The 21,582-nt window shown below is 41.7% G+C and overlaps 1 protein-coding gene across 1 annotated transcript in view; it reads left to right on the top strand.

Moving 5' to 3' along the window:
* Window positions 1–271: 271 nt before the first annotated feature.
* LOC108005945 (uncharacterized) overlaps window positions 272–21,582 on the top strand; it is a 54,358-nt gene continuing 33,047 nt past the window's right edge. The window contains exon 1 of the mRNA XM_065868404.2: window positions 272–2,324. Coding sequence (XP_065724476.2) covers window positions 420–2,324 — 1,905 coding nt within the window. The 5' untranslated portion in view covers window positions 272–419. The remainder of the gene's footprint in view (window positions 2,325–21,582) is intronic.

Raw genomic sequence — 21,582 nt, 5'->3', positions numbered from 1 at the left:
ACTCTTTAAGACTCATACAACGACTATTTTATAGGTTTTATATACAAATCATTTTAAATGTATTATAAGTTATTTTAAAAATAAAAAGTATAGCCTCTTTTCTAATTATAAGCCTTTTTGATCTTGTTTCCCGTTTCCGGAATCTCAGCTTTTATACGGACAGATTGACAGACAGACTAACAAACGGACATGGTTAGTTCGGCTAGTGAGCCCTGGCAAGAGTATCAATACATGAGCAGGGTCGGAAACCTTTCCTTTTATCTTTTACATAATTTCCGACAATGAAAATATAACATTTTATTCGGCGAGTGACGGATATAAAAATCAGTACCCCATGGGAAGTAGGGCGGTAAACTTCATTATTTAATTTTATTTATGGAGCAAAAACGAGCCTGTGCTTTTGAAATAATTACATCCTTATGTTGGACAAGCATTTAAACTGGAAAATGTCGATGCCAAACACCGATTTGCAAGCTAGATTCCATAGGCAGGAGACGGTAGGGAGGACCTTAAAAATTCACGCTCGAACGAAAAATAAAATGAACAACGAAACCATTGGTCATGCCTTGTCCAGCGAAATGTCAGAGAGTATTGATCAAGCCAGCGATAAAGTCAAAAGCACAGGCAAGCGTCAGTGCCCACCGAGAAAGCACCCGAAAAAAAAAACACGGGAACAGAAAACCATTGAAAAGTTTCGGAACATCGATTTCTTTGGGCAGCGCGACAACATACTAACGGTCCAGAACTTGGAGTTTCCGGACGCCAACATCAAGCGCACCGAGATGCACAAGCGTGATGAATGCGGTAAGAGCATAATCCGTGGCAAAGGATGGGACTTCGCCAGCTCGAGCAATTCTCACTTCAGACACGGCGTCGAGACGGTCAAGATACGCAAGAATGTTTGTTCTACCACCAGTACAGTGCAGAATTTCCGGATCGACAATGTGCCTAAGACCAAACAGACGCGAACGGTTTTCGAGGACGAACCCGATTCGGAGGAGCTTGTTGACTCGATGCACGCGCGCTCGTCGCGTCCTCCCAATTTTAAAGGCGAGGAGTGGAGACGCCCGTGCCCTGCCAGTTTTGTGGCCGGCGCATCACGGCCCCGCATTGGACGTTGCCCGAAAAACTACGAGCAGCTGGCCAAGCTGACGCCCGCCCGACAGAAATTTTTCCTCACTCAGGATCCGCGAAAGTTGCAATGCCTGGTCAATCCTGTGGCGATGCGCCACACTCCGCTGACGAAGGAACAGGAGTTCAGTCTGATCAGCAAGTTAGTCAAGCACGGGGAAAACCTCTGCGCCAGCACAGGATCAGAGACCTCCGATACGCACATTTGCGAGGTGATCGATCTGCAGAATCCCCTGAGATTAGATTTTCACGGCATGGACTACAAGACCACTTACGAGCAGGATGAGATCGAGCAGCAGAACGCACTGACCTTCTGGCGCGTTCAGCGCTTTATGGCGCGGCGAAAGGCGAAGAAGAACACCAAGGTGAACGTCGAGGCCGAGCTAAGGGCGGAGCGGCTGGCAGTGCCGCAACGCTACAGCACGAAGATAAAGGACACGCCTGTTGAGGAGGTGTCGCCGCCCCGATCGCCACGTCTTGTGCACTTATATCGGAGTCCGGACAAGCCGGCAAACCAGCTCAAGATCGAGGAAGAGCGCAGGCGTCGAGCTGCTCGCTACAAGGATATCTTTCTGCGGAAGAAGCATCGCGAAGAGGAGCAGCTTGAGGAGCGCCGAAAGCAGAAAGCGTCCGTCAAGGAAATCGAGGGTCGGACAGTGGCCGAGGGCGATCTGCGCGCCGACTTGGCGGTCATCGATGACGCCATCGAACGCAGCTTCCGCAAGCATGTTGAGCTCAAACCCGTCTTCCGGAAGCGGAAGGTCTTCCCCAAGACCCTCACCGAAACGGAGAGGCTGATGTCGATTATGCACCGCGAGGACTGTGTAAGGCGTGACAGGGCCCAGGTGACACAGCAGTTCTTCCTGGAGCGCACTGGCAAACAAAAGTACCTTCCGGACGCGGAGCAGCATCTGCGCTGCGAAGAAAGCATCGATGGTAGCGTGGGCTCCACACCCAGCGAGCAGAGCAGCGACGACGGGGACTACCTACAAGTGGGAAAAATTGGCGACAAGTTTCAGCTGCGGGGCTTCCACTTTAAGCACGGAGACGGCCTACGCGGTAAGTTGCACCGGCACCAAATTATGCAGGGCCAGCGAACAGTGAAGGGATGTCTTACGCGCGAGGAGTGGCTTAACCAGCTGGTGCCGCACAAGGAGCCCATCAAGATGGACGTGGAGCGCGGCATTATCAAGGTGGGTAATCATGGCATCTGGCTTTAACGTTTGTACACAAACTTTCTCAAAACACGGATATTTTTTATAAATTAGGAAAATGTTCTGGACCTTAAATCAATATAGTACTTGAGCGAGGCCTTGCGGGTAGGGGACTTTGAGTTTGAAATATTAGCTTAGAAGTGCTATACCTAGCCCAAACCCACGAAAAGACTTGGTAGAAATATTTTATTTCCTCCGTCGCTCTAATGAACTTTTTTTTTCTCTTTCTGTGTGTATATAAAGAGTACATAGCCTAGTGGTTAGTAAGTTTGCCCAGAGTTTTTCGTAAATATAGCTTGTATAGGTATTAAAAGGCTTGTAGGTCTTTTCCTGTTTTCACTTTGGAAATATTAACCCGAAATCCATGTTACCTTTCTAAATTCTCTGTTAACGAAACAATTCCAAAAGGCATTTGAAACTATTTATTTAAATTAGTTTTTTGTCACAATCATATTAAACTTATTATTCGATTTTATACCCGTTACTCGTATAGTATACGGGTATACTAGATTCATTGGAAAGTATGTAACAGGTAGAAGGAAGCATTTTCGATAATATATACATGTTTTTGATCAGGATCACCAGCAGAGTCGATCTAGCCATGTTCGTCTGTCTGCCCGTCCGAATGAACGCTGAGATCTCGTAAAGTGTAAAAGCTAGAAAGTTGGGAACGCCCTTAACGCTAAAACCCTCGCTTTCCGTGAGTTTTTCCAGCTGAGTCGATGGAGCCATGTCCGTTCGTCTGACGCTTTGCCACTTGCGTATCTCTATCTCCCTCGCACTCCCTGACTGCTCGCAGTACATTTAGCTGAGTAACGCGTACCTAATATTCGATGGTATTGACTGTAGCGTTCTCTCTTGTTTAAAATAAAGCGTTCTTAGCGGCCATACTTTAGCCAATGGGACCAGAAAACACCGACTCAAATCAAAACCATATTCAAAATCAATCAGTACCAAAAGTAGGAAGAAGTAAGCGTTTTTGACCCCTACAAGTATATAAATTATCAATTTGTCGTAGTAGTCCCACGCCGCGGTCTGTGACGTCAGCAGCTGGGAATGGTAGCGGCGATCGGCGCGCCGGGCGGTTACCGTTGCCTTCTTCCTTATCGTGCCTTAAGGCACGATAGCCTATTTGTATTAATTAAGTGAATAGTGAATCCAAGGCCGGAGTTTCGTTTTCGAACAAGTACTCTTTATTCAATATAAAAAGGAACTAGGTCTAAGGTTAACATAAAGTCAAATACATGGCCGGACGCTTGGGGCAGACCGCTGACCAAGCACAAATTGCAAGTGTCGTACAATTGCTGGCTCAGCTCTCGGGTACCATAAGGGTGGTAGTATATTAGGGTGGAACCATAAATGAGTGAACAAAAAATATAACTGTGATATATAAAATATCGTATATGAGGGTAATATATAAAAAGTATAAAAGTGATATATAACAAGAAAGGAAGTTAACTTCGGCAAGCCGAAGTTTGAATACCCTTGCAGTTATAAGAAATAATCAATGTTAGTAACACAATGTTAAATTTTAAGGATTGTTGCTAGCTTAAGTGATATTAAAACAATTTCACGTACTTAGCCCCCACACCACGTCAAGGTCACAATCCACGAGGGGGAAAATATTATCATTTATATATATATATACAATTTTGAAAACTACGTTGATAGATAGAAATAAATAAATTAATAATATCATAAAAATACATATATACAGTTTGCTATATACAATTAATTATTTTTTCTAACCTATTACAATTTTACAATTTATATATTTAATTATATTACCTACTACAAGCTATTCTTAAAAAATATTCCATCGTGGTGGCTATATGGTGTCTCATAAGTAATGGCAATAGCTTGTGGAATTCGAGGATCTGAAAATATCCAATCAATTTGTGTTATTTGTTTTGTTGTGGGAGAATCATTGATTGAAAAGAGGTTATAGGCATTCAAGTGTTCCTCCAGAATATCAGTCCCTGTGGACCTGCAAATATTAAAATCTCCTAATATTACTACTTTAGTATTATCCAGTCTACGCACTTTTTCCACATCAGCTTTAAATTAATTTCGAAATCTTGCAATAGGAAATCCGGGACTCCTATAAACAATTGTAAATGACGTGTCAAGATATTTAAATGCAATCGATTGATACGTTGCCCTTGTGTTTGTGGACTTCTTTGCCTCAAACAGAAATAATACATTTTGCGAAATGTTTTGTTTAGCATAAATAAGTATTCAGTTCTTCCCAATACCATTCAAACGATTACAATCTATTCCTCCTATAATGTCGAAATCCCTTAAAGTGTACTCTTCTTGTGGAAGAGTCCAGGTTTCAACAAAACATAAAAAGTTGGCAGAACAAATAATGTTGTCGTTGGCAACATTTTCCCGATGAGCGCGAGGAGATTCCACGTTGTGGTAATATAAAGAGATATCCTCATTTTCATTGGCCAAAAATTCATAATGCGTAGTCAAAGCTTTTTCCCCTCTTAAACGTTCAAGTTCTACTTGGACATTTGTAGCTCCAAATCTAGTTGGAGGGACAAAGTCTCCTAAAAGGAACAGGCCCGATGCGCTAGTTGCTCTGCTGCAACCTACGTACAACGAAGCTCGCTTAATGCCTCTTTTAAGATGCACTGCGACTTTGCTGTAGGTTTCTCCTTGGCTCTTATGGATGGTAATAGCCTCAGCAGGAACAACTGGAAATTGTTTTTGATCAATAAAAGAATGTCCCGAATTTCCGCATGGGAATACTCGGGCTGTTTTATAAATTGGAGTCCAGTCTGTGTGATCATTTCCTCGAACTTTTGACCTAGCTATAGTACCGACAGTGGCATCTGTAAACTTAATCCACAGTCCAGTAACTAATAATGAGCCGTTAACCATACAGTTGTCAATTCGCATTAATTGACCAGTTGCCCCATTTACAAGTCAATCAATTGTGTCAATATTGACGGTAACCATTTATTTTGCAGTAGCCTTCAGGTGTAAAATATATGGTAGACCCTGAGTTTCAGAGGTCTTCATGTTTTAGGCATGCCTAAGAGTTGATTCTCGACTTCTTTCAGACATATTAGCTGACTTAACTGTATCTACTGCAGTTGACACAAATTCAGTTCTAATTTGGGCAAGTTTTAGGGAGTTGTAATGGTTTACGTCAGCATTAAAACAGAATAAGTGAATTGCATCATCAGGATTATCGGTTACTGGAAGAACTCTTGTCCTGAAAAGCTCAATATCTGCATCTGTCATGTTGGCTTCAGACATATTATTCAAAGCCAAAGCAAAAGCGTGGTCGTCACGTTGCCGCATTATTTCCGTTAGCTCGAAAAACTTAAAGTTATTCCAAAGGTTAGCTCCTGCCAGAATATTATAGGGATTAAATGTATTTTCTGCGAATATCCGACGATCTCCAACTGGGCTAAGCTGCTTCAGATCTCCAAACACTATTATAGACTTGCCCCCAAAACTTACATCTTGACTTCTAAAAATTGGACAAAATCGTTGATCTAAGTATCCAAGCATTTTTGATCCGACCATCGAGATCTCATCTATAATAATTAATTGGATATCAATCAACTTGCAATGCATTGTATTTAAAGTGTCATTGCTTAAGGGTCTTAAAGGACCAGATGTTTGATTAACAGGAAGGGAGAAAACTGAATGAAGCGTTAGTCCCCCAATCCCAAAAGCTGTTTTTCCAGTAGGAGCACAAAGTAAAACCTTTGCGGAATCTGTTGCGCCAGGAAGTTTATTTGCTCGCCAAGTTATAGACTGAAATATTGTAGAAATCAATCTGCTTTTTCCCACTCCGGCCACTCCACCAACATATTCATAAAATGTTTTTATGGCTGCAACATTATACATTACGTGGGCGTAATACTGGCGTTGCTTAAAGTTGAGAGACCGGGTAAGCGAGCAAAGGTTATCGTCAGATACCATCGCAGGAAGTCTTATAAGAGGAAGTACGCCATTTGAATCATTTTCATCTTGGAGTACATTTACGTTTTGGCCGACGTCGGGTGCTGCCAAAGCCCTGAACTCTTCTTCAAGGTATTGAGAGGCTTGCCCTTCGGGAGGGGGGCCGTTTTCTTCTTTATCCACATTTTGCAGATCTTCAAGAACTCTCTATAACTCCATGTCGTCAAACACGTCATACTGCTCTTTATTGCTATTAACAATTTCAAAATTGTTTCTAAATGTGCTTTCATTGTCGTTTGAAATGAGTTCCGTCTCTTCACTTCTCCATTGTAAAAAGACCATTAAGTGCTCTCTAAAATAATCTGATGGAGAAGAGCTTAAACTGAAGCGAACCCACCTAAGAATTAGGGCATTATTACGTCTTTTTACCCTACCAGTCCCAGCATTTGGTAACTTTGTGCAGCAACGTTATTTTCTTCATCTGCATCAAAGTCGATTGGCTCGTCATATTCTTCGTTTGACTGTTCTGACCGTGCATTTAGCTTGGAGAATTTGAACCGCAATTTCCGCAAGACATAACGATTCTAGTTGTTCATGTCTTTGCACGTATCGATAAAGTAAATTTCGCTCAAAAATATCTGTTGAGTTTGCGGGAAGCTGTTCTAATTCTCTGTTAGATCGGACTATCCGGACTATCCCTTTTATCTGGATGGCAAGTGTTAATAAAAACATTCCCTTCACTAGCCTCAGACAAGTGTTAGCCTAAAATGTTGTATGCAGCTTCTTGGGCAGATATTTCTGTAGCGTTAATAAACTTGCTCCATAAATGCTGCAATTTTCTTTTGACGTTAACAATTCTATGGCTTATTTCTGTCATTGCTTCTCGAAGCAGTTGCGACACGCCACGGTTGGATTTATTTATGTAGTTAATAATATACCTACAACAGGTGTAAGCATCTAGAATGAATTGAATATCCATGTTTGCTCTATGCAAGCCTAAAATATGCGTAAGCATCTAGAATGAATTGAATATCCATGTTTGCTCTATACAAGCCTAAAATATTTCTGTTGTAAGCATTTAGCAACCTATCAGAAAATTTGCGACGAAGAAATACTTGGGGCTTTTTTAAGCTAGACCGAATGGCGAACTTGTACTCCTCATATGAAATTTCAAGATGGCTGAGAAAATATTAAAATTATTAAACTTGGCCGATTCTTCTTCGGAAACAGACTTTAGGAGCTCTTTAACTTTTTTAAATATTTCTTTATATACTTCAACATTGGATTCGATTTCTTCAAATGGATACAAAACCAGAGTTTCAGGCATTGGTAGGTATGGCACATTAAAACGGCAGAATTGTTGTCCTCGCAGTTCCCTTAAACATGAAGCGCTGTGCTTATGGCGCTGATATTGAATTACTTCATGAATTTCAGGATCGTCCCCGCTGACCTCTTCGGCGTTATCGGGTCCTTCTAGCTTTGGGGCACCAGAAAACCAATACATGCCATGAGAGTGCGGCGATCCTCTGTGATGGAACTCGATCCTCCAATAATAATGGACGAGTCTCAACTCACCAAATATCTCGGAGCTTTTAAATAATTTCATTATATGCCGGAACCTGTAGTCGAAGTACCGGGAGCACGTTACTGGGTCAGATCGAATTAATCTAGCTTTTTCGGAGCTAGAAAGAGCTGCTGCCTCTTCCTCAGTAATGTCTCTGCTATCCAATAAAAGAGATAGAATAACTTAGAGTTCGTTCCATTTAGATTCAGCAGCAGAGAAGGTTATGAAGAAAGTAGGCAACCCAAATTGTCTTATCATGACTAAACCTTTCTTTTTTCTGCCTCCCAGTGTACTGGAGCTGAACGGAGGCCTTTTAGAATGTGAAATCCATCGTCATGTTGTACAAGACTGAAATTTGAATTCGTTGCATTTTATAAAATTTATACATCTAAAGGAGTTTGGGCACTACTGCGTAACGAAGGTCGTAAAAGCGAATTTGATTGAAGTAAAAGCAGTTGACTGAGCCAATCACCGTGAAAGGAAATGTTGTGCTTTCTGTAGATCTCAGTGTTAGCCAAGTATCGCACAGCTTGAATAAATGAACCTGTATTACATGGGTCGAATCAAAGGTGCGAGGGAGTACGCTTACAGTATCAGGTACTGAAATTGGAACATTGACTAGAGCGCCTCTTATTGCGCTTTACCTTTCAAATCCAACGGATATAATGCGCATGAAGGAATTCGAGGAGAAATAAGGCGCTCATCAAGACATGTCAAGTTTTTAAGGCATTCATGTATCTCTGAAAAGTCGAGGCCATTAGAGAGACAAAGGGATGGTATCCTACCTTTGGAAACGCCTTGACGACATGTACTGCAAAATTGAAATGACTCGGAAACTTTCTACTTAAATAAAAGGCATTGTCTAGACTAAAGTTGGGGTATTTAGAAGAAATAGTACGTATGTTCAAACCACTTACCTGAGATGGAAACCACGTTCCTCCACATCACGTACAAAACTTAGTTGGTCCGTCCTTAATGTTAGGAAGATATTGTTCCCTTGCCGTAGCTCGACTCCTCCGTCGCTGGCGTTCCCGTTGATCCTCTCGTTCATCCTCTGAAAGTTGGGCTCTTGCAGCAATATTCTGTCTGTCTGGAAGATTCCGCCTGTCGATTTTGTGAACTCGACCTGTATGTGAGAAGTCGCTCGTCAGCCATTTCCTGAATTTGTTGTTCCCGAAATCGTTGCTGAAGTCTTGTGTTCCGATGATGCACTGTGTTGGTCCTTTGCTCCTGTGTCCTAGTGATAGGGTTATTCCTGGTGATCCTATGAGCTGCAGCGTCCCGTGTGCGCTCGAGTCCTCGATTTTTCTCGATCGATCTCCAGGTAGCATGATCAGCAGTTTTTCGCGACTGCTCTCGTCGTCGCTCCTCGGAATCCGACCAGACCATTGCACGCGCTGCAGCGTCCCGTGCGCGGATTTCCTCGATTTTCTCCAAATGATCTCCAGGTAGCATGATCAGCAGTGTTTCGCGACTGCTCTCGTCGTCGCTCCTCGGAATCCGACCTGACCATTGCGCGCGCTACAGCGTCCCGTGCGCGCTCAGGTCCTCGATTTTCCCCGATCGATCTCCAGGTAGCATGGTCAGCAGTACTTTGCACCTGCTGTCGTCGTCGCTCTTCGGAATTCGACCTGGTGCTTGCGTGCGCTTCAGCGTCCCGTGTGCGCTCGAGTCCTCGATTTTCCTCAATCGTTCGCTGGCTCGAATTCTTTCGCTTCTCCTTCTCTGAGAGCGATCAGCGGAATTTCGCGAGCTTGGCGGCGCTGCTCTTGAGATAAAGAAGATATGCGCGGCATTCTCTTTATTTTGCTGTTAAAAATTATTGTATAAAAGTTAAGGAATTATAATTTGTCAGAGATTTTCAAAATCTCTTTGGTCGGGATTCTGGTAAATATTTGTTGATGTTCATTGATGTTTCACCCGAATTTCACCAGAAGAGTCTTATGTGATACGAATTTATGAATCCTGTTTTACTTTATAGAAATACTTACCAAAGGAAAAAAGTATAATTATACCTTATTATTTTGTTACACACTTTTTTCACTTTTCACCTTATACCTTTTGGAGGATTTTTAATCACTTTTTACCTTTTACTTTTTTATGGGCTTATATTCACATTTCACCTTGTACTTTTTGGTGGATTTTCATTCACTTTTCACCTTATACTTTCGGTGTGTTTATATTAATTGATTATAAAGATACACACAACAATATATACGTTGTCACTCGGCAACTGGTTTTCACAGACTAATCCGGGGATTAGGATTACGAGTCAATATATAGCTTTGAATCATACCTGCTATTAACCTTCATATAACCCTTTCGTAGGCGGACAATGCCTGATTTTAGGGACAATTTCTAGGTAAATTAGGTAAACCAAGTTGATTACCTAATTTAAGGATTGCGTAAGAACTGCATTATTACCTGTTATCTAGCTTCGTGGCAACCTTGTTAAGGTACCTACCTAGGTAGGTATACCCGTTTTTCCTATTTTAGATTACAGAAATAACCTACCTTATAATTTGGACACCTGTATCCATGTTATTCGTGTCCTAACACCACCCCATTCAGCAAAATATTATAGTCGTCAGTTTTTTGTGTAATATTAATTTCGTAATTCTGAAAAGTTAAAATATTCTATACCCAGAGTAAAGGAAAATACGATCAAAATCAACAAAGCAAAATTTTTTTTTTTAAATAATTATTTCATTATTTCGCTGACCGTTTCTTTGACAGCTATATGTTAGAGTCGTCAGATTTGTATTAAATATAATTCGAAAATTTTAAAAATACACAAAATGTTATTTCCGATGATATAAGATAATATATCAAAAAACACCGAAGCTATAATTTGTTTCATATTATTTTCCCACCAATTTTCCGATCGTTCCTATAGCAGCTATATGATGTAGTCGTCCGATTTTGATAAAACTTAATTCGAAATTCAAAACTAATTAAAAAAAATGTCATTCCCAAGCTTAAGAGGTTTTATGTTAAAAAAAACACCGAAGCTATAATTTGTTTCATATTATTTTTCCACCAATTTTCCGATCGTCCCTATGGCAGCTATATAGCAGCTTTAGTCGTCCGATTTTGATAAAATTAAATTCAAAAAAATTCAGAACTAATTAAAAATTTTATTTCCAATTTTACGATCGTTCCTTTGGCAGCTATATGATATAGTCGTCCGATTTTGATAAAATTAAATTCGAAGTTCAGAATGAATTAAAAAATGTTATATACAAGCGTAAAAGGTTATATGTTAAAAAAAACACCGAAGTTATAATTTGTTTCATATTATTTTCCCACCGATTTTACGATCGTTCCTATGGCAGCTATATGATGTAGTCGTCCGATTTTGATAAAACTTAATTCGAAATTCAAAACTAATTTAAAAAAATGTCATTTCCAAGCTTAAGAGGTCTTATGTTAAAAAAAATCACCGAAGCTATAATTTGTTTCATATTATTTTCCCACCAATTTTCCGATCGTCCCTATGGCAGCTATATGATAAAGTCGTCCGATTTTTATAAAATTAAATTCAAAATTCAGAACTAATTAAAAATTTTATTTCCTACTTTACGATCGTTCCTTTGGCAGCTATATGATATAGTCGTCCGATTTTGATAAAATTAAATTCGAAATTCAGAACTAATTAAAAAATGTTATTTCCAAGCGTAGGAGGTTATATGTTAAGGAACACCGAAGCTATAATATGTTTCATATTATTTTCCCACCAATTTTACGATCGTTCCTATGGCATCTATATGATATAGTCTTCCGATTTTGATAAAATTTAATTCGAAATTCAAAACTAATTAAAAAATGTTATTTCCAAGAAAAGGAGGTAATATGTTCAAAAACACCAAAGATATAATTTTTTAACATTTTTTTCCCGATTATTCCTATGGGAGCTATAAGATAAAGTTGTCCGATCCGGCTGGTTCCGACTTATATACTACCTGCAAAAAATATAAGACTTTTGGGAAAGTTTCAGCCCGATAGCTTTAAAACTAAGAGACTAGTTTGCGTAGAAGCGGACGGACAGACGGACATGGCTAGATCGACTCGTCTAGTGATGCTGATCAAGAATATATATACTTTATGGGGTCGGAAACGTCTCCTTCACTGCGTTGCAAACTTCTGAATGAAATCATTATACCCTCTGCAAGGGTATAAAAATATATGAATGTAAAAAATAGAAATGGAATTTATGCCTAGCCGATGTTAGCTTTCGACTCCTGCGACTGCGACTCCCACGGCGAACCAAATCCTTGGAGATCCCCGGACCGACACGTCGACTCTAAACTTCTGCATAAGGCACAGGTTGTGTTCCATTATCAGCTGCAGTAGCGGAAGGTTTAGTATGTGGTCGTGTCCCGTGATATTAAGTAGGGATGAAGCCGCAATTCCCGGACTCTTACCAACCGAGTAGTTAAGGTTTAGGTAGACCAAGTCGTTTATAATCCCCATCCTCTCAAAGGTGATGAGATGGGCCCCTTTTATGGTTGTTGTAGGCCCGTCGTCAATGGTAATCCTCGTCTGTTCTTCGTTGACGATTATTATCCCATCATCATCCATGACTATAAGGGGTTCCAGATTGCTACAACGAGTGCGGCAGGCAGCCGCTCCGCCTGCGTGCAGTTGAGGGGCGCAGGTGTCGTGATAGATGCGCAATCGGAGACTGCTAGGATCCCGTCATCGCACTCCGCTACTGTGTTGTCGCAGGACCTTCTTAAAAATATCTTTATTATTGAATATAATAGGGTGTACAAAGTTGTTTATAGCGAAGGTAATAGGATTTCGGGCGTCGGGCGTACCCGCCATGACCTTGAGCCCTGTGCCAAAGAAATCAAAACTCCTGGCCGTCCTGTGGTGTACCTTTAGCTCATCTAGAATATTCTGGGCAAGGCTGATGTCGACTTCCAGCAGCTTTCTCATGTGCGACTGTGTGAACAGTTTGAGCATTCTGACCGTGGAGTCAATTATGCTGGAAAACTCGCACAAGTTTGTCGAGTGCCTAATCAGGCCATACTGATCCCACACTAAAGCATTCCCGTCTAACAACGGGATGTATTTCGCATGTGAGAAATCGGTGATGCGCGCGCTTGCGGTGGACAGCAGTAGTAAGGATATAAAAGGCAAGCCTATGCCTTGCCAAATTCGAAGACTTCTGTCTTGAATGGTTTATTCTGTCAAGGTTTGACTGTTGTGCTTTGTCAATTGATCTTGATCTCGTCGCTGTTGGCGTGGATGTCCTCCACAGGCCTAAGCTCCGTGACCGAATGTAGCTATCTATTGTATTCCACAAAATTCAATATAAGCACAGGCACAGTGGATCAACTCGTAAAAAAATCAAGAAAAGCGAGTGGCAAATTTCGCATGGGTGTAGAAACCAACACTATGAATATAGAATACTGTGAATTTATTTACTTATTCATATAAAAATTACTAGCTCTGGAACGAGGGTGCGTAACTTGAATTAGTTGATTTTATTGTTGCACCTCAAAAATCAAAATCAAGGATCGAAAATCGAGTCACTTTGTTTATTTTCATAAAATTTTTATTGCTGGATATAGGGAGTTGTATGCACTTAGACCTTAGCTATCGTTGGCCCTCACCTTCCCTGCGTTAAGTGTGCTGAGCGGTTGCCGCTGACTTCTTCCTTCTTATCAAGAAGTTATGGTGGGAGAAACTATCTCCGTTGCTATCGGCCCTTAAGGCACGATATCCAATTTGTATGAATTAAATGAATAATGACGGCAAGGCCGGAGTTTCGATATCAAGCTAGTGCTCTATTTTGAACATAAAATCGAAGTACCTCTAAAGTTAACATAAAGTCAAATGCATGGCTGGATGCCCGTGGCAGACCTCTGATATGTGATATATAAATATATAAGAACTAGATTAGTAATAATAATAATAATAAGTTGTCCTGCCTAGCCTGTGCTGGGAGCTGGTTGTTAACTTACATATTCTTGATCAGGATCACTAGCCGAGTCGATCTAGCCATGTCCGGCTGTGTGTCTGTCCGAATGAACTCAGAGATCTCGGTAGCTATGAGAGCTTCCTTCGCAGCACAAGTTTGATTCAGCAAGGTGCCACACCCACTTCAACGCCTGTATGGCGCCCACATTATTTAATGTTTTGTATTATTCTATTAAAGCCGAAATGAGTGATAGGTATCGGCGAGACAAATATATTTCAGGTACAATTTTTTTTGTTATTCTCAAAACTGTGGTCAGAGTGTGCGTGGCATGTTCGCGAAACAAACTTGCGCTGCGTACGAAAGTAAGGAATCTAAAATTGAAACCTCAACTCTCTACCTTTTATAGTTTCCGAGACCACAGACTTCGGCGGGGCAGACGGGCATGTGATATATACTTTATGTGGTCAGAACGCCTCCTTCTACCTGTTACATACTTTTCTCCGAATACAATATATCCTTGTACTCTACGAGTAACGGGTATAAAAAATGTCTAAAGAGGCGGCAATTTCACTCAGCATTTTCTGAGCACTCTATTTATTGCTCCTGACAACGTTTATCTCCCAATTTTGTTACTATAAATCACTGTGGACGGCAGTCACAGTCACTTAAAATACGCTTTGAATGACACCTCAACTGTAAAATCGGATGCTCTGTTCAAAAGTATTACGCAAAACAAGTTTTGGGGGACTTCTCAAAAGGACAATTTAATTTTGTTTGTCAGTTTGTCAGCTTGTCCCAATACGTTACTTTAGAGTCCTGAAAACTCTGGACGATGTTAAACTGCTCAATATTAGAAAAATTAGTTCTACCACTTTTGGAAAAACTATCTAGTTTGGCGAGAATACAGCTATAAATAGCTGAATTTTATACGAACGTACCTTGTGAACTACTAAAGCTACGGGCTTGTGCTGTATGTCGTTATACTACTTTGTACGCTTTTTCAACATTTTTAGTCTAAAAACAACCGTAAAAATTAAGGTTTAAGGTTTTTTTCATTTCGATTTTTTAAGCTTATTTGCTGATTCACCAAAAACGGCTCTAACGATTTTACATTAGATTTTAAGCTGAATAGCCATTGATTTCTCAACTTTTGACTTAGGACATATTGTTGTTAAAAGTCTTGCGTCGAAGTTTTTAATCAACAAAAAGGGTCACATTTACCAGTTCTGAACATCTTACACTGCCTGAGCATTGATCTTTTTTTGCGCGTATACAAACTCTATTTAAAACTCTTTTTGAAGGTCCTGGAAACATAAGATGATGTTAAACAGCTTAACAGAAGAAACTTTACTTCTACCACTTTTGGAAAAATTATCTAGTTTGTCGAGAAAACCGCTTTAAATATAAATATTTAGTACACCCGTAACTTGTAAACTAATAAAGCTACAGGCCTGTGCTATATATCGTAAAAATGAATTTCGAAATACTTCGTACATTCGTAATTCCTTCTTTGCGTAAAAAACTTCTGACGAAAACTAAAATGGGGTTTTTTTTAACATCACTGTGAACGGCAGTCCACTTTGTGACGAAGTCCACTGCATCACTGCTGTGATGGTCCGATCATAACTAGTGGTACAACAATCAATACATTTTGCAATCATAAAAGGATTGCGTATAAAGACTGGAACGATTTTAATTTGTTATATAAAAACAAGGAAGAACGCTATAGTCGAGTACCTCGACTATCAGATACCCGTTACTCAGATAAGATAAGTTAGCCGCGCACTTTGTTCTCTCCCCCTTGCTCTCATTTCTCGGCTCGTCTTTTGTTTCAGCCAGCGCCAAGAATGAGAAAGCAACACATAAAATAGACAAAAAACATTTATATTTATGTATGCTTGCTAAACATATACAATTTTAAGGCACATTCTGTGTTTCAAAATATTTTGTTGAATAGCTTTGTTTGAAAGAATTCTATTTGCCGCGGATATTAGTTTGCAATTTTTTACATCCACACACATGCATATATACATATGTATGTATGTATGTCGTTTTCTGGCTCTAGTGTCAAGGCTTGTCCTAACTACTTTGGTTTGAGAGCATTGGACTGAAAACGGAAAAGTTTTTTTGGGATCCTTAAAGGTTTTTGCCCGTCAATGGGACAAATGGATAAAGGGTTCATTATTCAATAGAATAAGTTAGCCGCGCATTTTGCTCTCTCTGAGCGCCGGCAGGGCTTTTTTCTTTGCCGCTAAGTTCGGCCGGCAGCTATTTACATACACACACATACACGCGTAAAAACATTTCGCATTGTCTGGCTCTGACGCATAGCTTTTTTCTTGGGAAGTTTGTGGGCGTTAGAGTGGGCGTGGCACTCTACTGAAACAAACTTGCGCTGCGTAAGAAGCTCAGGAATCTGCACGCCAAATCTCAATAGCCTAGCTCTTAAAGTTTCCGAGATCTCAGCGTTCATCCGGACGGACAGACAGACGGACATGGCGAGATCGACTCGGCTAGTGATCCTGATCAAGAATATATATACTTTATAAGGTCGGAAACGCTTCCTTCTGCCTGTTACATACTTTCCGACGAATCTAGTATACCCTTTTACTCTACGAGTAACGGGTATAATTAAGTAAATTGAAGCTGTATGAGATGAACTATGTGATTGATGTTTAAAACAAAAACTTTTGATATGAAACAAAAACACCTTAGGTTAGGTTGGGTTAGGGCGGCTGTCGGATTGTAGTCCGACACACTTCGACCGCTATGGGTCCATTGTGATACCGCATGATCTCGTTCTTTTCCTTCTCAAGGGTCCCATAACTTATATGTTTCAACCTGTGTTTAGCTGATCAGCATGTCTTCCACCCGGTAGATTTAATAAAAGCACTTACGATTTTCAGATTAATCCCCGATATTTCGGTAATATCGTCGATGAAGGGTTTCCTAATTGTTTCATTCTGAGTCTGAATAGGGCTGGGCAGAAGCAGAGAAGGTGTTCTACCGCTTCTTCTTCTTCTTCATTCCTGCAGCTTCTACATAAGTCATTTTTTGGGGCTTTTAGCCTGTCGGCATGTGTGCCAACGAGCCAGTGGCCTATAAGAGCTCGAATCAGCATGCCACACTATGTGCGGCTGAATTTGAGTAGTTCCGAGGTTTTTTTATTGTTAGTCACAGGCCATGTCTGGTGAGAGATACGACACTGTCGTGCGTTTTGCCAATCGGTGTTGGCTAGTTTGTTAAAGTAGTTTGTATACCCGTTACTCGTAGAGTAAAATGAACGTATGAACGCTGAGATCTCAGAAGCTATAAGAGATACAATACTGGGATTGGGCATGCAGATTCCTGAGATTTCAGGCCAAGTTTGTTTTAGAAATGTGCCACGCCCACTCTAACGCCCACAAGCCGCCCACAGCTATGGCTCTTACAGTTTTGATGCTAGAATAAAAATGTAAATGTTAAATATATTGTTCTTATCAATACCTATTGATTGACTCAAAAAAAAGTTTTCCACGCCCACTTCAACGCCCAAAAACTTCAAAAAATCGTCAATATGAACGCGGATATTTCGGAAACTATCTGTTCGTACCCAAAGGTACTCAACATGACCACACCCAACAAATCAAGCAGTAGCCAAGTTTGGGAACAGTACCAGGCGCTCAGTAGCACCCACTGCATATGAGAATTGCTGATCAGCATATTATATGTCTCACTAACTCACCGTCTCACCGACTCAACGGCACAATGACCGGCCAATGCAGTCAGCACATTTTGCAGTGTCAGCCAACTACGCAAAGCCAACTACGCAAACTGCTACCATAATCATTATTCCCTGATCTACTTTAGAATATAGCTTACTTCACTAATCATTACACTAAACTTCCGTGTTCCAAGTAGTATATAAACATGTTCCAAATTAAGAATAAAACAGTTATCAACACACCTCTTAACTCCGCGGTTCTACTTCCTACATCTGGGAATAGGGCTCGTAATACACTATCTCAACTAGCAGCTAACCACGTTAGCTTACCCTCAGCGCAGCTCCAGCATCGCCTGTGGTCCGGCATCACAGTAACCTTCGTTACCATTGCCGCGACGCGATCGTCCTGCCAGCAAAGCGTCCCCGTTCCAGCGACAAGTGCTCATTACCCCCTTGTCCCGCGGTGTGACCCGGAAGTGTCTACTTCGGTTAGGCACAAACATTGGTGACCCCGACGTGATCCTTTAACAACAAAGGATCACACTCAAGCAACCCCCTTCCCACTGAAGGACTCACAGCTTTATCCAGCTCCACAGGATACGCTTCTTCTTCCAGCGTCACAGGAACTTCAGCTTAATCCAGCTTCACCGGATTCGCTTCTTCTTCCAGCGTCACAGGAACTTCAGCTTTATCCAGCTCCACAGGATACGCTTCTTCTTCCAGCGTCACAGGAACTTCAGCTTAATCCAGCTTCACCGGATTCGCTTCTTCTTCCAGCGTCAAAGGAACTTCAGCTTAATCCAGCTTCACAGGATACGCTTCGTCTTCCAGCGTCACAGGAACTTCAGCTTAATCCAGCTTCACAGGATACGCTTCTTCTTCCAGCGTCACAGGAACTTCAGCTTAATCCAGCTTCACAGGATACGCTTCTTCTTCCAGCGTCACAGGAACTTCAGCTTAATCCAGCTTCACAGGATACGCTTCTTCTTCCAGCGTCACAGGAACTTCAGCTTAATCCAGCTTCACAGGATTCGCTTCTTCCAGCTTCAGCTTCATCCAGCTTCACAGGATACGCTTCTTCTTCCAGCGTCACAGGAACTTCAGCTTCATCCAGCTTCACAGGATTCGCTTCTTCTTCCAGCGTCACAGGAACTTCATCTTCATCCAGCTTCACAGGATACTCAGCTTCATCCAGCTTCACAGGATTCTTTGTTTCCAAGACACACAAAATGTCTACTTCATTCATTGAGGAAACAAGTCACACAAGAATCGATCTACACAATCGATTACTAGACACCCAAAACGAGCTGCAAGCGAAAATCCAACAGCTCATTAAGAATTATGGCAAGGATTCTGCCGACCGACGCCACCGAGACGGCTACTATTCCGGTAAGCTAAATCAGTTAAACGATCTCTGGCAGCAGTTTTGCGACCTAGATGAAGAAGTTCAGCAAGCGGCATTACCCACTGGAAGTGAGTACTCTTCACGATTAGTAGCACTTAAGGAGCTGGTCGAAAAATATCAGAATATCTTTCTGGACAACATGCCGAATGGAAGCGGGCTTCCGAAGGCCCCGAGACGAACGTCGGCCAACATCAAGATCACAACAAGAGATCAAGTCAAAGGAGATTCCGCAATTGATACGGTGATCCGACAGTTGCAGCGAAGATGCAACGAATTGGAGTCATCATTAACATTAGCCTCGAACGCCCCAACCGTCACCCCAGCCTTACAAAGGCACCTGGATCTCCATTGGGCGTTACTGAGGCAAGCCCACGACGAATTGGACAGCACACCTGGAGCCGCAGCCCTGGCAGAAGCAGAGCTAGCTCAATTCCACACATTATACGAGGAATACGAAATGAACCTGCTTCGAGAAAACGACGCGCCAATGAGCCTAAACTTGGCACTTCCGCCAATTAGCATTCCGGAGTTCAACGGCGAGTATCTAGACTGGCCACGGTTCCATGATCTCTTTGTGGAATTGGTACATAACAAACCATATTCGGCCAGTCAAAAACTACATATTCTACAGAGTTCGCTTCGTGGTGAAGCGAGGAACGTCTTGACAGACACAGCCTTCTCACAGGGTGGCTATGACGACACCTGGTTGCGGTTGAAGGCCAGGTACCAGAACGGCAAAATATTAGTATTCGCCGCCATAGCAAAAATTATTGACCATAGGCCTATAGACGGCTCCTCGCGCCAACTAAGGGCCTTACATGACACTATAAAAAACTCAATGAGTACTCTTAAAAACCTCGATATCAGCACAAAATCCTGGGATCCAATCCTGTGTTTTCTTATCAGAAGAAAACTAGACCAGCAATCTCTAGCTGCTCTAGAAAATTCAGCGGATGCACCAACGGAAATTCCAACGTTAAGGAGTGTACTAACGTTTATTGAACGGCGCGCTTGCATGCTGGAGACGATAAGCGCTCAACCTACAGCAACACTACGCCATCAGTCAGTTCACAACGAAGAGAGCTGTAAGATTTGTCACCTAGGACCACATAATCTTAGAGCATGTAGCCGGTTCCAGGAAATGGACCCCAAAACACGGCGCCAAGCCATTATTCAAATAGGAGCATGCACAAATTGTTTGTCTACAGCTCATATGGTTGAAAACTGTGGATCACCGACCAATTGTCGAGTCTGCCAGCAACGGCACCATTCACTGTTACACAAAGGACCAACTAGCAATCCAGTGGCCGGCGCAGTAACCATTGCAGGCTACGACAACGTAGGAGGATATACTCTGCTCGCGACCGCGAAGGTCTCATTACAAGGGCCAAACGGTCAGTTACAAACATGTCGCGCTGTAATAGATGGTGGATCACAGGTGAATCTTATCTCAAGGAGAATGGCAGATCTGCTATCTCTTAAGGAAGGTTCATCGATTGAAATATCTGGAATCGGAGGAAAGATATCAACAGCAATTAGATCAACACTAAAGCTCTCATCCTGTACATCAGGGTTTGAAAAACTATTAGAGGTATTTATTATGCCCACAGTCATTACAGACCAACCGTCAGTACCGATTACAACCGATCTTAATATTCCCGAGGGACTGCCATTAGCAGATCCTGACTTTCGGCAACCTGGACCCATTGACCTAACCTTAGGGTCTGAGGTGTATTCTCGTGTAATAACCGGTGAACTTCTTAAACTAGGACCTAATAAACCCTTGGCACAAGGCACTAGGCTTGGTTATGTAATCACAGGTTATCTCAATAAAGAAACCTCATCTGATACGGAAATCAACCCTATTTTGGTAGAAGGCAGATGTGATTTTGCAGGACCGAACGCTGCTTATGAGCCAACAAGAGATAAAAATCCGATGAATATAGAACCGACTTCTCATCAATTTGAAACCTACAAGAAGGCTGACTTTGGTTCACCATTTCTAAACTTAACCAAGAAAGATCTTAGTTTTGTTGCAGAACGTCCACATACCATAGACGTGCCAAATGATCGAGTTCTACGAGGGCACAATTTCAGTCCCCACGGTAATGTCAATTTTATCGCAAAGGGGAGTGTTAAGCAGCATCAAGAAGATGTGAAGGACCTGAATCACAAACATGAACCTCAGTTGAAGGAACGATCCACCTTGGTCAATGATTTGTTAGGTGCTTCCGATACAATTCGGTCAAGGGCTGACCGACATCACGACCTAATTGAGGGTACCCCTCAATGGGGGGGAGAATGTTCGTACCCAAAGGTACTCAACATGACCACACCCAACAAATCAAGCAGTAGCCAAGTTTGGGAACAGTACCAGGCGCTCAGTAGCACCCACTGCATATGAGAATTGCTGATCAGCATATTATATGTCTCACTAACTCACCGTCTCACCGACTCAACGGCACAATGACCGGCCAATGCAGTCAGCACATTTTGCAGTGTCAGCCAACTACGCAAAGCCAACTACGCAAACTGCTACCATAATCATTATTCCCTGATCTACTTTAGAATATAGCTTACTTCACTAATCATTACACTAAACTTCCGTGTTCCAAGTAGTATATAAACATGTTCCAAATGAAGAATAAAACAGTTATCAACACACCTCTTAACTCCGCGGTTCTACTTCCTACATCTGGGAATAGGGCTCGT

Source organism: Drosophila suzukii, unplaced genomic scaffold (genome assembly GCF_043229965.1).
Source record: "Drosophila suzukii unplaced genomic scaffold, CBGP_Dsuzu_IsoJpt1.0 scf_16, whole genome shotgun sequence".
Lineage (NCBI taxonomy): Eukaryota > Metazoa > Arthropoda > Insecta > Diptera > Drosophilidae > Drosophila > Drosophila suzukii.
This window is presented reverse-complemented; position numbering and strand designations above follow the sequence as displayed.